The following is a 14,269-nucleotide window of genomic DNA, read 5'->3' on the forward strand; positions in this document are numbered from 1 at the left end:
CCATAGTTGCCATGTTTCGTCTTAAATGCTAAGACAAAGAACTTTAAAGTGTATTCACTTTACCAGTATCATAGTATTCTCATCTTACTGTAAAGACATGCCAGTCTCACTTTACTATAAAAGGCAACTTTCCAATTCTCCCAGAAGATGACGATCAGAAAATGACAGCCAGCTATAAAGACGGTTATTTGTTTTAAAAATATATTACTTTTCCATAACAAAGTACTGGACTCATGGTTTAGTATCAGTGGGCCTCAAAGACCTCAAGAACACTTTTCACTTACAAATTTTTTTTTTTTAAACATACAGGTACACTTTGGAAACCAGACCCAAGACTAATAATAAATATATGCCAAGTTATTCATAAATGAAATATAGTACCAACCTCACTTTAGTCATAAAAATTATATTCTACTTTAAAAGACTCTCCTGACATAGAAGTACTGTTTATTTTCTTTCTAAGGTAATCTTATTGCCAAATCACTGGTAATGAAAGTTTTCTGTGATCAGGAAAAGGAAAATTTTAAAAATTTAGTTGACTTCCTTTTCTCAACTCTAATACAATTCAAATTCTTTAATTAAATTCATTAACTTAAGCGATCTACTTTAGGGCACAGAAAGATTTAATTCCCAATAATTTCCTTTAAAAGTTGTCTACTGATTTCCCTTTTCACTGAAAGAAAAGAAGAAACCCCCTAAAAGGCAAGAATATAAGCAGCTATACTTCTGATACAAGTTGGCACAGAGAAAGTGCATTTGGTGGCTTAAACAACCTATTTTAAGGAATGTTTAGCTCACCGTTATCAGAAATGATCAGAGTGGTACCATGCAGCTGTAACCTGAGTCATGTTTTACGAACAAGGGAATACAAACAAGACAAGCAGCTGGAGCAGCCTCCCAGTCACTGATGCACATCTTTCTCCTTGCAGCTATGAAGGCTATTTTGTTAAGCAGGATGAACAGAACAAAAGTGGCTCTGAAAGTAACGTTATAGGCATTCAGATAACTACATATAGATGTACAGCTAAAATTACCAATTAGTTTACCAATTGGCTGCAACGGATTCGATCGGTTTGTAACTAATTCTAGTTACTGGCGCACAGCAGGATGGTTGGCGCCATCCCTCTGTCCTTCTGACACACAATACTAGGTGCACAGACCCTTGGGCCCAGACATCAATACAGCCCTCCAACTCAGCTGCAGGAATGAGCACAGTTGTGCCCTCTGTGATGATGAAAGAAGTGGAAATAACCATCACATGAGAAGTCAGTGATGAAGGGACTCTTACAAAAAGAAAATGCTTTACAAAAAGTGAAACAAGTTTTAAAAAGCATTTTTTTAAACTGCTAATCTAATTTTTAAAAAAGAAATCATCTGAAAGCAAAATGGCAAATAAATCACTTTCAGAAACTGTCTAATAATATTATTGACCCAGTCATCTTCATTCCTTTATCATTCACCTCTTTCAAATATCTCCCCTTAATTCTCAATATAAGCAAGCTGGAAAAAGAATACATACATAATATATTCAACAAATAAAAGCCTACCAAATGAAAATCTGCTAATGAAAAGCATTCTCCTATAATTTAATCCTTACCAGGATCTTTTTGGATAAACAAAATTTGCAGTTGCCTGGGTAGTGATACAAATATGTTGCTTCAGTGGCTAACTAATTTTTAATCGCAACTCATTTGGAAGTTGCTGGACTAGATGCTCTTATGCTATTTCCCATTATGAAAACCGAGAGACCTATTGTGACTAAGTGTAAGTAGACAAAAATGCTCAAAACGATTATTATAATGCTCAAAATCAACACTGCTGTTGCTGTTCAGTCGTGTCTGACTCTTTGCTAGCCCATGGACTGCAACACCCCAGGCTTCCGTGTCCTTCACTACCTCCCTGAGATTGCTCAAACTCATGTCCGAGTCGATGACATCATCCAACCATCTCATCCTCTGTTGTCCCCTTCTCCTCCTGCCTTCAACTTTTCCCAGCATCAAGGTCTTTTCCAGTGAGCTGGCTCTTCACATCAGGTGGCCAAAGTATTGGAGTTTCAGCATCAGCATCAGTCCTTGCAATGAATATTCACAGTTGATTTCCTTTAGGATTGACTGGTTTGTTCGTGCAGTCCAAGGGAGTCTCAAGAGTATTCTCCAACATCACAATTCAAAAACATCAGTTCTTCAGCATCCAGCTTTTCTTATGGTCCAACTCTCACATCCATACATGACTAATGGAAAAACCATAGCTTTGACTATATGAACCTTTGTTGACAAAGTCATGTTTCTCCTTTTTAATATGCTATCTAGGATTGTCATAGCTTTTCTTCCAAGGAGCAAGCATGTTTTAATTTCATAGCTGCAGTCAGCATCTGCAGTGATTTTGGAGCCCAAAAAAATAAAGTCTGTCACTGTTTCCATTTTTTCCCCATCTATTTGCCATGAATTGCCAACATCCGCTGGATCATGGAAAAAGCAAGAGAGTTCCAGAAAAACATCTATTTCTGCTTTATTGACTATGCCAAAGCCTTTGACTGTGTGGATCACAATAAACTGTGGAAAATTCTGAAAGCGATGGGAATACCAGACCACCTGACCTGCCTCTTGAGAAATCTGTATGCAGGTCAGGAAGCAACAGTTAGAACTGGACATGGAACAACAGACTGGTTCCAAATAGGAAAAGGAGTACATCAAGGCTGTATATTGTCACCCTGTTTATTTAACGTATATGCAGAGTACATCATGAGAAACGCTGGACTGGAAGAAACACAGTTGGAGTCAAGATTGCCAGGAGAAATATCAATAACCTCAGATACGCAGATGACACCACCCTTATGGCAGAAAGTGAAGAGGAACTAAAAAGCCTCTTGATGAAAGTGAAAGAGGAGAGTGAAAAAGTTGGCTTAAAGCTCAACATTCAGAAAACAAAGATCATGGCATCGGGTCCCATCACTTCATGGGAAATAGATGCGGAAACAGTGGAAACAGTGTCAGACTTTATTTTTCTGGGCTCCAAAATCACTGCAGATGGTGACTGCAGCCATGAAATTAAAAGACCCTTACTCCTTGGAAGGAAAGTTATGACCAACCTAGATAGCATATTCAAAAGCAGAGACATTACTTTGCCAACAAAGGTCTGTCTAGTCAAGGCTATGGTTTTTCCTGTCGTCATGTACGGATGTGAGAGTTGGACTGTAAAGAAGGCTGAGCGCCTAAGAATTGATGCTTTTGAATTGTGGTGTTGGAGAAGACTCTTGAGAGTCCCTTGGACTGCAAGGAGACCCAACCAGTTCATTCTGAAGGAGATCAGCCCTGGGATTTCTTTGGAAGGAATGATGCGAAAGCTGAAACTCCAGTACTTTGGCCACCTCATGCGAAGAGTTGACTCATTGGAAAAGACTCTGATGCTGGGAGGGATCGGGGGCAAGAGGAGAAGGGGACAACAGAGGATGAGATGGCTGGATGGCATCACTGACTCGATGGACGTGAGTCTGAGTGAACTCCGGGAGTTGGTGATGGACAGGGAGGCCTGGCGTGCTGCGATTCATGGGGTCGCAAAGAGTCGGACACGACTGAGCGACTGATCTGATCTGATCTGATGGGATTGGATGTCATGACCTTTGTTTACTGAATATTGAGTTTTAAACCAGATTTTCACTCTCCTCTTTCACCTTCATTAGTGGCTCTTTAGTTCCTCTTTGTTTTCTGCCATTAGGGTGGTGTCATCTGGATATCTGAGTTTATGTGGTTTCTCCCAGCAATCTTGAGTCCAGCTTGAGCTTCATTCAGCCCAGCATTTCACATGATGTACTCTGCATAGAAGTTAAATAAGCAGGGTGACAATATACAGCCTTGATGTACTCCTTTCCCAACTTTGAACCAGTCTGTTGTTCCATGTCTGGTTCTAACTATTGCTTCTTGACCTCCATACAGGTTTCTCAGAAGGCAGGTAAGGTGGTCTGGTATTCCTATCTCTTTAAGAATTTTCCACAGTTTGTTGTGGTCCACACAATCAAAGGCTTTAGCATAGTCAATGAAGCAGAAGTAGATGTTTTTCTGGAATTCCCTTGCTTCTTCTATGATCCAGCACGTGTTGGCAATTTGATCTCTGGTTCCTCTGCCTTTTCTAAATCCAGCTTGTACATCTGGAAGTTCTCAGTTCATGTACTGTTAAAACCTGGCTTGAAGGATTTTGAGCATTCCCTTGCTAATTGACTATGCTCCAATATAAAATAAAAAGTTTAAAATTAAATTAAATTTTAAAAATATAACACATATAATTAATAATAAGACAGTAAAATGTGTAAAGCAAAAAAAATCCCAGAAATTCAAAGAGATATTGAAGAAATTACAATAGTAGTGGGAGACTAAAATATTTCAGTGCCTGAGAGATCAAGGACATTAAAAAAACAAGCTAATAATTTAGAGTATGTAAACAGTAACTTTAAAAATATAAACATTAATTTTTATCTATAGAGAATCCACTTTACCTACTCCTATCTTGTCCAAAGGATATTTGCAAATACTTAACTTCTTTACTTTCTCCCATCTATCAGGCTTCTGTGATAACCATTTCCTTCCCCATGAAACTTCAGTTCCATGGTCCACTAGTCCAACTATTCTCTTAATTTCTTCAATCCTTTACTTAATGATATTCCACTGAATCTGCCTTAAAAATTCCAACTCATGACTAATTCATCTACCCACCATCTTTGGGCATTTTTAGCAAGTGACTGAATGCTAGTAAGTATTCCATCAGGGTAGAAGGGAATCACATAACTGTGTAGACGTATCTTTACCCCAACAACATATGTAGTCTCATTGCTTCACACAGACATTTAACATCTATTTACTATTTAATTACATAGTATTTATCTATTACTATGTTCCAGTTCCAGTTTCAAGAACTGATGACAGAGTGGTAAACGAGACAGTGTGGTTTCTGTCTGCTGGGAGCTTAATGTCTAGTAAGGGAGACAGAAGGAGAAGGCAATGGCACCCCACTCCAGTACTCTTGCCTGGAAAATCCCATGGATGGAGGAGCCTGGTAGGCTGCAGTCCATGGGGTCGAAAAGAGTCGGACATGACTAAGCGACTTCACTTTCACTTTTCACTTTCATGCATTGGAGAAGGAAATGGCAACCCACTCCAGTGTTCTTGCCTGGAGAATCCCAGGGACGGGGGAGCCTGGTGGGCGGCCATCTACAGGATCGCACAAAGTCGGACACAACTTTAGTGACTTAGCAGTAGCAGCAAGGAAGACAGATATAAAAACAACAAAATAAACAATTATGTAGTTTCAACTATGATAAAATGTTTCTAGGGAAAGTATGCTATGACAGTACAGTCATGCCATATGTGCCCAAGCAGAACCCATGGATATCCAGGGCTGAATGTATTACATCATTTTATAAAAGGGGCTTGAGCATCCGTGGATATTGGTATCCACATGGCAAGAGTAGGAGAGGTGTCTTGGAACCAATCCTATGCAGATATGAGGGTGAACTCTATATTAGCAGGGAACCTGATTTAGTCTGAAACATGATAAGCTCCCCTGAGAAAGTGACCTTAAATTGAAACCTATACTAGAAATGGGAGTTACGTAAAAGGGATGGGGGAGGTGAAGAGGTGCTGGGCAAGAAGAACGAGGATGAGTGTCTCGGCAAAAAAAATCAGAATGTGGAAAGGTCTGAAGACTTGTGGGTACCTGGCATGTTTGAGTAATCGAAAGAAGGCTCGTTTAAATGAGGCAGAAGGGAGGAGAGAAAAATGGTGTGAAATGAGGTTTACACAATTCAACTCACTCAAGATTTGAAGGTCAGGCTGGAGATTTTAATGCACAGAGCATTGGGAAACTTCTGAGGAGCTATAATCAAAGAAATCAGAGCTCATATTTGTTTTTTTTAAGAATCAGTTTGTCTATCGTATAGAGAATGGATTGGAAGGATGCAGGGAGTCCTGCTAAAAGATTTCAATTGTGATCCAGGGATTTCACTAAGATAATGGCAGCTTGGACTAGAATGGTAGCAGTAGAGAATAAGAGAAGTGGACAGGTTGGAAAGATTTAGGAGGTAATACTCAAAGAGTATTAAAAAGCAGAGACAGGACTTTGCCAACAAAGGTCTATCTAGTCAAAGTTATGGCTTTTCCAGTACGGATGTGAGAGTTGGATTATAAAGAAAACTGAGCACCAAAGAATTGATACTTTTGAACTGTGGTGGTGGAGAAGACTCTTGAGAGTCCCTTAGACAGCAAGGAGATAAAACCAGTCCATCCTAAAGGAAATCAGTCCTGAATATTCATTGGAAGGACTGATGCTGAAGCTGAAACTCCAATATTTTGGCCATTTGATGCAAAGAACTGACTCACTGGAAAAGACCCTGATGCTGGGAAAGGTTGAAGACAGGAGGAGAATGGGACAACAGAGGATGAAATGGTTGGATGGCATCACCACCTCAATGGACATGAGTTTGAGTAAGCTCTAGGAGTTGGTGATGGGACAGGGAAGCCTGGTGTGCTGCAGTCCATTGGGTTGTCAAGAGTCAGACACGACTTAGTGACTGAACTGAATTGAACTCAAAGAGGTCCATTCATTGGACAGTGGCTGGTGTGGGGTGAAGGGAGGAAGATGGAGGGACTACCTGCCAATTCAGGGAAGAAAAATATATCTCCAGGTTTAGGGTAGAGGGAGTCATCATGAACTTGTTTCTATATACATCAGTTTGACATGCTTATGAAATATCCAAGTGGAGATGCGAACAAGGCTATTTGGATATACAAGTCTGAAAATCAGAAGAAAAGTATAGGCTAGAGATATAAATTTAAGAATCATCAGGAAATCAACAATAAATTAAGCCATGGCATGGAGAAAACGCAGAGGGAGAAACTAATAGTGAGAAAAGAAGATGGTTTAAGACGAGCCTTAATGAATTCCCAAAAGCTAAAGGTCAGGTGGAAAAGGAAAAGCCAACAAAGAGGAAGCAGAGGCAGCAACCAACAAAGAAGGAAGAAAGCTAGCAGTGGTGGTTCTATAAAAGCCAAAGGAGAGAGTGCTGAAAGCGCGGCGTGGCCAACAGAGTGAAATGCTACTCAGAGACCAAGGGAGGGACTGAAAAACACCCACCGAGCAACACTAAGTGACTTTAATAAGAGTTTAACAGGAGCTCTGATAGGGATGTGACACCAGGTTGGAGTAGACAAATGAGTTCCTGAGAGAAAAGGGAATGGAGGCCGCAAAAAGGCAGCTGTCTTCTAAGAAACTTGGCTAAGAAGGAGAGAGGAAAACGGGGTCTGGGACAGTGGATGAAAGGATAAGTAAAACAGAGATAGGGTTTGGGGGTTTCTTCTTGTTGTTTTTATTGTTGTAGATTAGAATGGAAGAGAAATAAGCGAGTAGTGTGCTGATGGGAGAAGACTCTAATAAGGAAAACTGAACATACAGAAAAGAGAAGAATTTCCAGTCTCAACTGTGACCTTCAAGGTTGCTGGGCAACCCCGTGGCTTCCAAAAGTCTGCCCTTCATTCTCCATCACAGTTATTTCAGATCTTTCCACCCTCTTCCAACTTCCAACCTCACACCTCCTACTCCTTGAAAATATAAAAGGGCAAAGAACCGCTCAAATGGAATTCCAAATTCTTATCACAAGTTTCCACCTTGATCCCATCTGTTCTTGTCCCTCTTGAATGCCAAGCTTTCTCTCAACTGCAGGCATTCTTAACCTATGTACCACTCCTTCTTCTTCCATGGCCTTGGGGACGTTCCTATTCTCCTATATTCTTCCTGCTTCTATAATGATTCTTCTCTGTCCTGGATCTACATTCCCCTTTCTCCATCTGTGACTTCTCCTTTCATCTAACTATAAAATTTATTTTCTTTTTATTGTATGTTATACTTTTCTAAGCCTTTTCTCACATCTCATTTTGATCCTGACTTAACTTGTTGAAATGAGAAGTCTCAACTATTGAGATATAAACATAGAATACTTTTATCTTTTTCCACATATAACTAGCTACTCAGCTGAATCCTTAACCTGCTGAGTATGCTCAGTGAAATCCACAATTTTTCAGTCACATTCAATTATCCAAGTTTGATTTTTAAATCCTATCTTCATACAATCTGCCTATTGTTGTCTGACAACCTAGCACAAGTGAGAATTAGATAGCCTTTAGCAGATGCCTGTGAGGGGGAAGAACATGGTTTATTTTCACAGAGTCGTTCCTCTCTTCCTCCTCTGTACCCCTTAACACTATCCTACATTCACAAACTTATGTCCCTGCCATAAGTGGCAGTTGTGGGAACAGAGCAATATTCCACTTAGAGACCTAACCAGATATTAGTGATGGATCTTCAATAGTCATCAGCCAGTCCTTCTCCAGGGACTAAGATGATGCTGACCAACAACAAAATCAAGTGCTGCCAGGCAAAGATGCGTCCCTAATCTTTCTCTGGATCAATGTGAAGTGAGTAGTCCCTACTGATCTCTGCAGTACATGGTAATTTCTGCACAGGGAGCATTCATGATTCTCTAGGCGGTGGTCAGCTTCACCCTGGCTCCCTCTGCCCAAAGCAAGATCTGCCTCAACTCTATCAGACTTTGGTATATTCTACTGATACCTCACCAAGTGTCCTCATAAGAAGTCCCTATTACTCCAACATCTTCACCAATGGCTAAAATCCTTCCCTCACAGAAATCATGAGATGCACTGGGGGTCCTCTTTACTCGATCAGTGACAAGTCCCATCCTAACTCCTTCCAAAGAAAGCTTACTACCCTGAAGTCCCTCTAGGCCCAGCTGGCATGAGCTACTCCAGCAAGCTTGTTATGCCATGAAATCTCTAAGGGAGATGCAGGTATCAGTCTCTATATTCCACGGGGTCCCCAGTATCCCAGAGCCACACATCCAGTTCCCCGCAGGTTGAAATGGAAAACAAGGAGTGGAGACTACACCCCAACAATATGATTTTCCTTAAAAATATTTTAAAACATAAAAAAGTTTTACATGCTGATAGTAACAATATTAATTGTGACAACCAAAGCATAAACTTGGATGATTTCAATCACTGTTCATTCTGAAACCTGTTTCTGTTGAGTCATATTTTTAAGTCAGTCTAAAACATATTTTGGCTGTTTCCAATTTTACAGGAAACACAGCTATTGTTTCAACATATAATTTTGCTTTGACTCTTCATATATTTCAAAGGTTAAATAATGAATTCCAAGATTTTTAACCATGTTCACTGTAGAAACAGAAGCTGCCTCTGTAATCTTTCTATGAATAGGTATCATCCTGATTTTTCTCAAAATAATTTTATTTAGTATAAATATAGCATATAGTTTGTATCTACTAAAAGGCCAGGCTTCCCAGTGCATTTTCAGAGACAGATTATGCTACATGTCTGTTTAACATCCTATTACAAACACAAGGTTATCTAAAATTAGAAAACACACCTTACAACGACATCCCAATCCCACCCAGAGTTGTTTACGGTTAGCCATCAATCTCACCTTCCCCTCACCAAAGTTGATGAGGAGAGTGATGAGGAGAGTGATCTCAGTAGAAAAGGGGCAATGTCTAATTAAAGACATTAAACATGAAACCAAAGAATGTGAAAATCTCACTAATGCCACCTACAGTACCAATGGAGAACGCAGCCAAGAGAGATCTTTTAATAAATTGTGTGTGCGTGTGTGTGTGCGCACGTACCTCTTTTAATTTCTCGCCTAGGACTATATATCAAGACAATTTTCTACCAAATCTTGCACAGAATATAAAAGTACACAATTAGGTAATGCAAACAACAACAAGGATAATCTTAAAAAATCAAAACAAAGAAAAACCTGATGTATTCACAGAAGCCGACAGTAGCATAGTGGCTACAAATGACAGGGGAAATAGGGAGATGCTGGTAAAGGGTACAGACTTTCAGTTTTAAGGTGAGTAAGTTCTGAGGATGTAGTGTGTAGCATGGAGATTACAGTTAATACTGAAGGACTGTATACAGAGGTAAATAATCAAGTTAGATAGAGCAAAAACTGGCGAATCCGACGTCAAATGGATTACAAAAACTTAAAGCAAACCTTACCTTACATTCCACCACGCTCTGATCTGATTCACAAGTCACATAGATTTCATCTACTGCCCGGCGAAGATTGTCAAAAAGAAATGCCCAGTATCGAGCTCTTAGATCAACTTTCCGAGGGTGTCTTGTTTTAGTGGGACTTTTATCAAAGTGTTTATCTCCAGCTGCAGATGATGTCATTTTACAGTCTACTGTAGTGTTCTGATGAAATAAAACATGAAAAAAAATTTTTTTGATGCCTCCAGGAACTAGATTTTTGTATAAATCACATTTTTCAACATAAATACTTAAAAACACGATGTCTTTCTTTTCACCTTACATCATACTGAATTCACCAAAACAAAGCTTCTCATTTTAAATTAAATCAGCAGGTCTGTAATATCAATTACATGTCTCACTGAAAATTAGGATGATTTTAATGATGAATAGACGCTTGGTCGAAAAGGAGCACTAAAAGGGCTCCTGGTTTACCAAAATACATGTATGGCACATTTAAATACATTACCAAATAACAGATACCCATTTCATCATTGTGAAACTGCTGGCATATACTCCTTTCATTTAGAAATGACATATTCTCTACTTATATTCGGTTACTTAAACTTTATCTTAAACCATTTTTCCACTAAAAGTAAAAATCAATATATAAACACGAAACAATTTACTAGAAAAGAATACTGATGAAGAAAACCAAGCATCAGCTGCAGAGCAGATTCACCAAATAAAGTAACTACAGCATTCATACGACCCAGTCTTTCCTTGGTTGCACAGGCAGATTTTGGAAATACAAGATTATATTCTATACTTTTATAGACTACCAAAGAATCATTCCACCACAAACATGAGTGTGTAGTTTATAGGAAGACTTGAACCTTCTCACTAGAAGTACAAACGAGTTGCTTTTCTCTCTGTGGCTACTTAAACTGAGAAGTAAATAAATGCTTGTACCACAGTTAGAACAGCAAACACTCCCAAGTTTCTTTGGGTTGTCCTGGATGTGTGTAAGCCATTCCTATTAGCTGGTTTGTTTTCCCTTCTTCATATAAGAGTCCCAGAGTGAAGAACACCCAAAATAGAAGCTAATAGGCTTCAGTTTTGTTTTACACTTTGGCCTTCAAAGTAACAGTGATTTCTATACTTGAAAACTCTTTTCTAGCCAGCCTTTGGCTTATACAGAATCTTCGTTACCAAAAGGCAAGCAAACAAAACATTTACACACACAAAGACACACACACTTAAGAGGCTGAGATGGAGCTGCTCATCCTCCTTCCACAGTCCCACATCCAGATGAAGGCTGTCAGACCCAGCAAATAAAAATTAGTAACTATTTTATCTGACAGTCCTAATCCAGGCCCAAATTCTCAACACTCAAGCAATAAAATTTAAAGTAATCATCAACAACCCACAAAACCTTTGCCTTAACGGCTCTCCAAGTACTTTCCAACTCTAGTAGTAATGATTTAATTATGATGGCAAATATCCCCTTATACAAATTTTAAAGTATGTATTATTAACTGTATTTTACAGCTTAGGAAACTGAGATTTAGAGGCTGGTTTGTCCAAGATCACAGAGCCACAGGAGACCATCTTCCAGTTAGAGCTCTGCAATTACACCACTGACTTCCCGTTACACTGCACCCCAACGCCCTGTGCATTCCCGACCACCTCATTTCTCTCCCTATATTCCACACAAACTTAAAATTCACTTGAATTTTCCTGAATTATACCTCCATCACAAACTTTTTCTAGAATAATCAGTGAAGCACTAGTAGCTTCCTGTGAATTCAGACACTAATCTTAGTATGAAATTCTCAAAAATACTCTAACTCATCTTCACCCATTTATGTATTTATCCTATCGTGTATCCATATGTATGTTATTCAAATACTTTAACCAACCTTTCTTAAAATGCATAATAGGCAAAACTGCTTTCAAGTTAAGATGTTTCTATTCTCTGTGATTGCTCTATGTGAGACTTCTATTAAGAAAGACTCTAGAAAGGAATAAATTACATCTAGGTAATTCCATCTGAAGGGCAATGTACTATGCAAATCTGACATTTAAGTTTGACAAAAATAGCAATACTTTATATCTGCATATTTATTTTATTTTATGAAGGGCTTTTTTAAATTGCAGGATAATTGCTTTACGCTTTCCCTGGTGACTCAGTGGTAAAGAATCAGCCTACCAAGCAGGAGATGCAGGTTCGATCCCTGGGTTGGGAAGATCCCCTGGAGAAGGAAATGGCAATCTGCTCCAGTGCTTCTGCCTGAGAAATCTCATGAACAGTGAAGCCTGGAGGGCTACAGTCCATGGGGTCGTAAAGCAACTTAGCAACTAAACAACAATTGCTTTACAGTGCTGTGTTGGTTTCTGCTTATAACAATGTGAATCAGCTGTAAGTATACACATATGCCCTTCCTGTTGAGGCTCCCTCCTGCTCCCCATCCCACCCCTCTGGGTCATCACAGAGCATCGAGCTGAGCTCCCTGTGCTATGCAGCTGCCTCCTGCTAGCCAGCTATTTCACCACCGTAGTATACTATGTCAGTGCTACTCTCTGAATTTGTCCCACCCTCTTGAAAACATATCATTTAATATTCAAAACAAAGTATTACTATAAAGACAGGACAAGTATTATTATCCCTATTCTGTACATGACTAAACTAAGGCTTAGTAAGATTCAATCTGTTGACCCAGTCAAAAGGCTGAATGACAGAACTGGGACCAGAACCTAGACTTCCAACTTCTGCTTCACTGTTCACAGAACATTTCACAAAGCACTTAGCCCACAGTAAGTACACATATAATGTTAGGTATGATTAGAGGGGGAAAGATAAAGAGGAAAAGAAATATACTCAAAGAAAAATGTGAATAAAATACTGGCAAAACTGCCAAACTTGTGGAGAAAGATAGAAGAGACATGTCAAATTGTCTGATAAGTCTGTATAAAGTTTCAAAATATAGGGTTCTCTACCAACCACCGACAAAAATAATAGCAGTGATAATAAAAACTGCAGCAGCACTTAACATTCACGGCATGCTTGCTATGTGCCAGGCACTGTGTTAAGTGCTTTCCATATAGCTATATTTCATTTAGTCTTTGAAGTAATTATTACCAGAGTTACTATTTTTTATTTACTTATTTTTTGGCTGTGCTGGGTCTTCATTGCTGCATGGGCTTTTCTCTAGTTGTGGCAAGTAGAGGTTACTCTCTAGTTGCGGTGTGCAGGCTTCTCACTGTGGTGGCTTCTCTTGCTGCAGAACCTGGGCTCTAGGCACGAGAGCTTCAGCAGCTGCAGCATAGGAGCTCAGTAGTTGAGGCTCCCAGGTTCTGGGTACAGGCTCAATAGTTGTGGCACACAGGCTTAGTTGCCCCAAGACATGTGGGACCTTTGCGGACCAGGGATTGAACCCATGTCTCCTACTTTGGCAGGCAGATTCTTTACCACTGAGCCACCAGGGAAGCCCATCATAGTTTCTACTATTAGCTCTGTTTTTTACAGGAGAAAAAAGAGACAATGCCAAGATTCAAAATTAGGTAACTATTTCATTGCCAACATCTGCTGGATCATCAAAAAAGCAAGAGAGTTCCAGAAAAACATCTACTTCTGCTTTATTGACTACACCAAACGCTTTGTCTGTGTGTATCACAACAAACTGTGGAAAATTCTGAAAGAGATGGGAATACCAGACCACCTGACCTGAGAAATCTGTATGCAGGTCAAGAAGCAAGAGTTAGAACCAGACACGAAACAACAGACTGGTTCCAAATCAGGAAAGGAGTATGTCAAAAATGTGTATTGTCACTCTGCTTATTTAACTTACATGCAGAGTACATCATGAGAAATGCTGGGCTGGAAGAAGCACAAGCTGGAATCAAGATTGCCAGGAGAAATATCAATAATTTCAGATAAGCAGATGACACCGCCCTTATGGCAGAAAGCTAAGAAGAACTAAAGAGCCTCTCGATGAAAGTGAAAGAGGACAGTGAAAAAGTTGTCTTAAAACTCAACATTCAGAAAACTAAGATCACGGCATCTGGTCCCATCACTTCATGGCAAACAGATGGGGAAACAATGGAAACACTGAGAAACTTTATTTTTGGGGGCTCCAAAATCAGATGGTGACTGCAGCCATGAAATTAAAAGATGCTTACTCCTTGGAAGAAAAGCTATGACAATCCTAGGC

The 14,269-nt window shown here is 39.5% G+C and overlaps 1 protein-coding gene across 5 annotated transcripts in view; it reads right to left on the bottom strand.

The window, feature by feature from the left end:
- SCAPER (S-phase cyclin A associated protein in the ER) overlaps nt 1-14,269 on the bottom strand; it is a 421,796-nt gene that overhangs the window by 344,544 nt on the left and 62,983 nt on the right. For all 5 annotated transcript variants that reach the window (XM_070775326.1, XM_070775324.1, XM_070775325.1 and 2 more), the window contains one exon: nt 10,083-10,280. In XM_070775326.1, coding sequence (XP_070631427.1) covers nt 10,083-10,280 — 198 coding nt within the window. The remainder of the gene's footprint in view (nt 1-10,082; nt 10,281-14,269) is intronic.

Source organism: Bos indicus, chromosome 21 (assembly GCF_029378745.1).
Source record: "Bos indicus isolate NIAB-ARS_2022 breed Sahiwal x Tharparkar chromosome 21, NIAB-ARS_B.indTharparkar_mat_pri_1.0, whole genome shotgun sequence".
NCBI lineage: Eukaryota > Metazoa > Chordata > Mammalia > Artiodactyla > Bovidae > Bos > Bos indicus.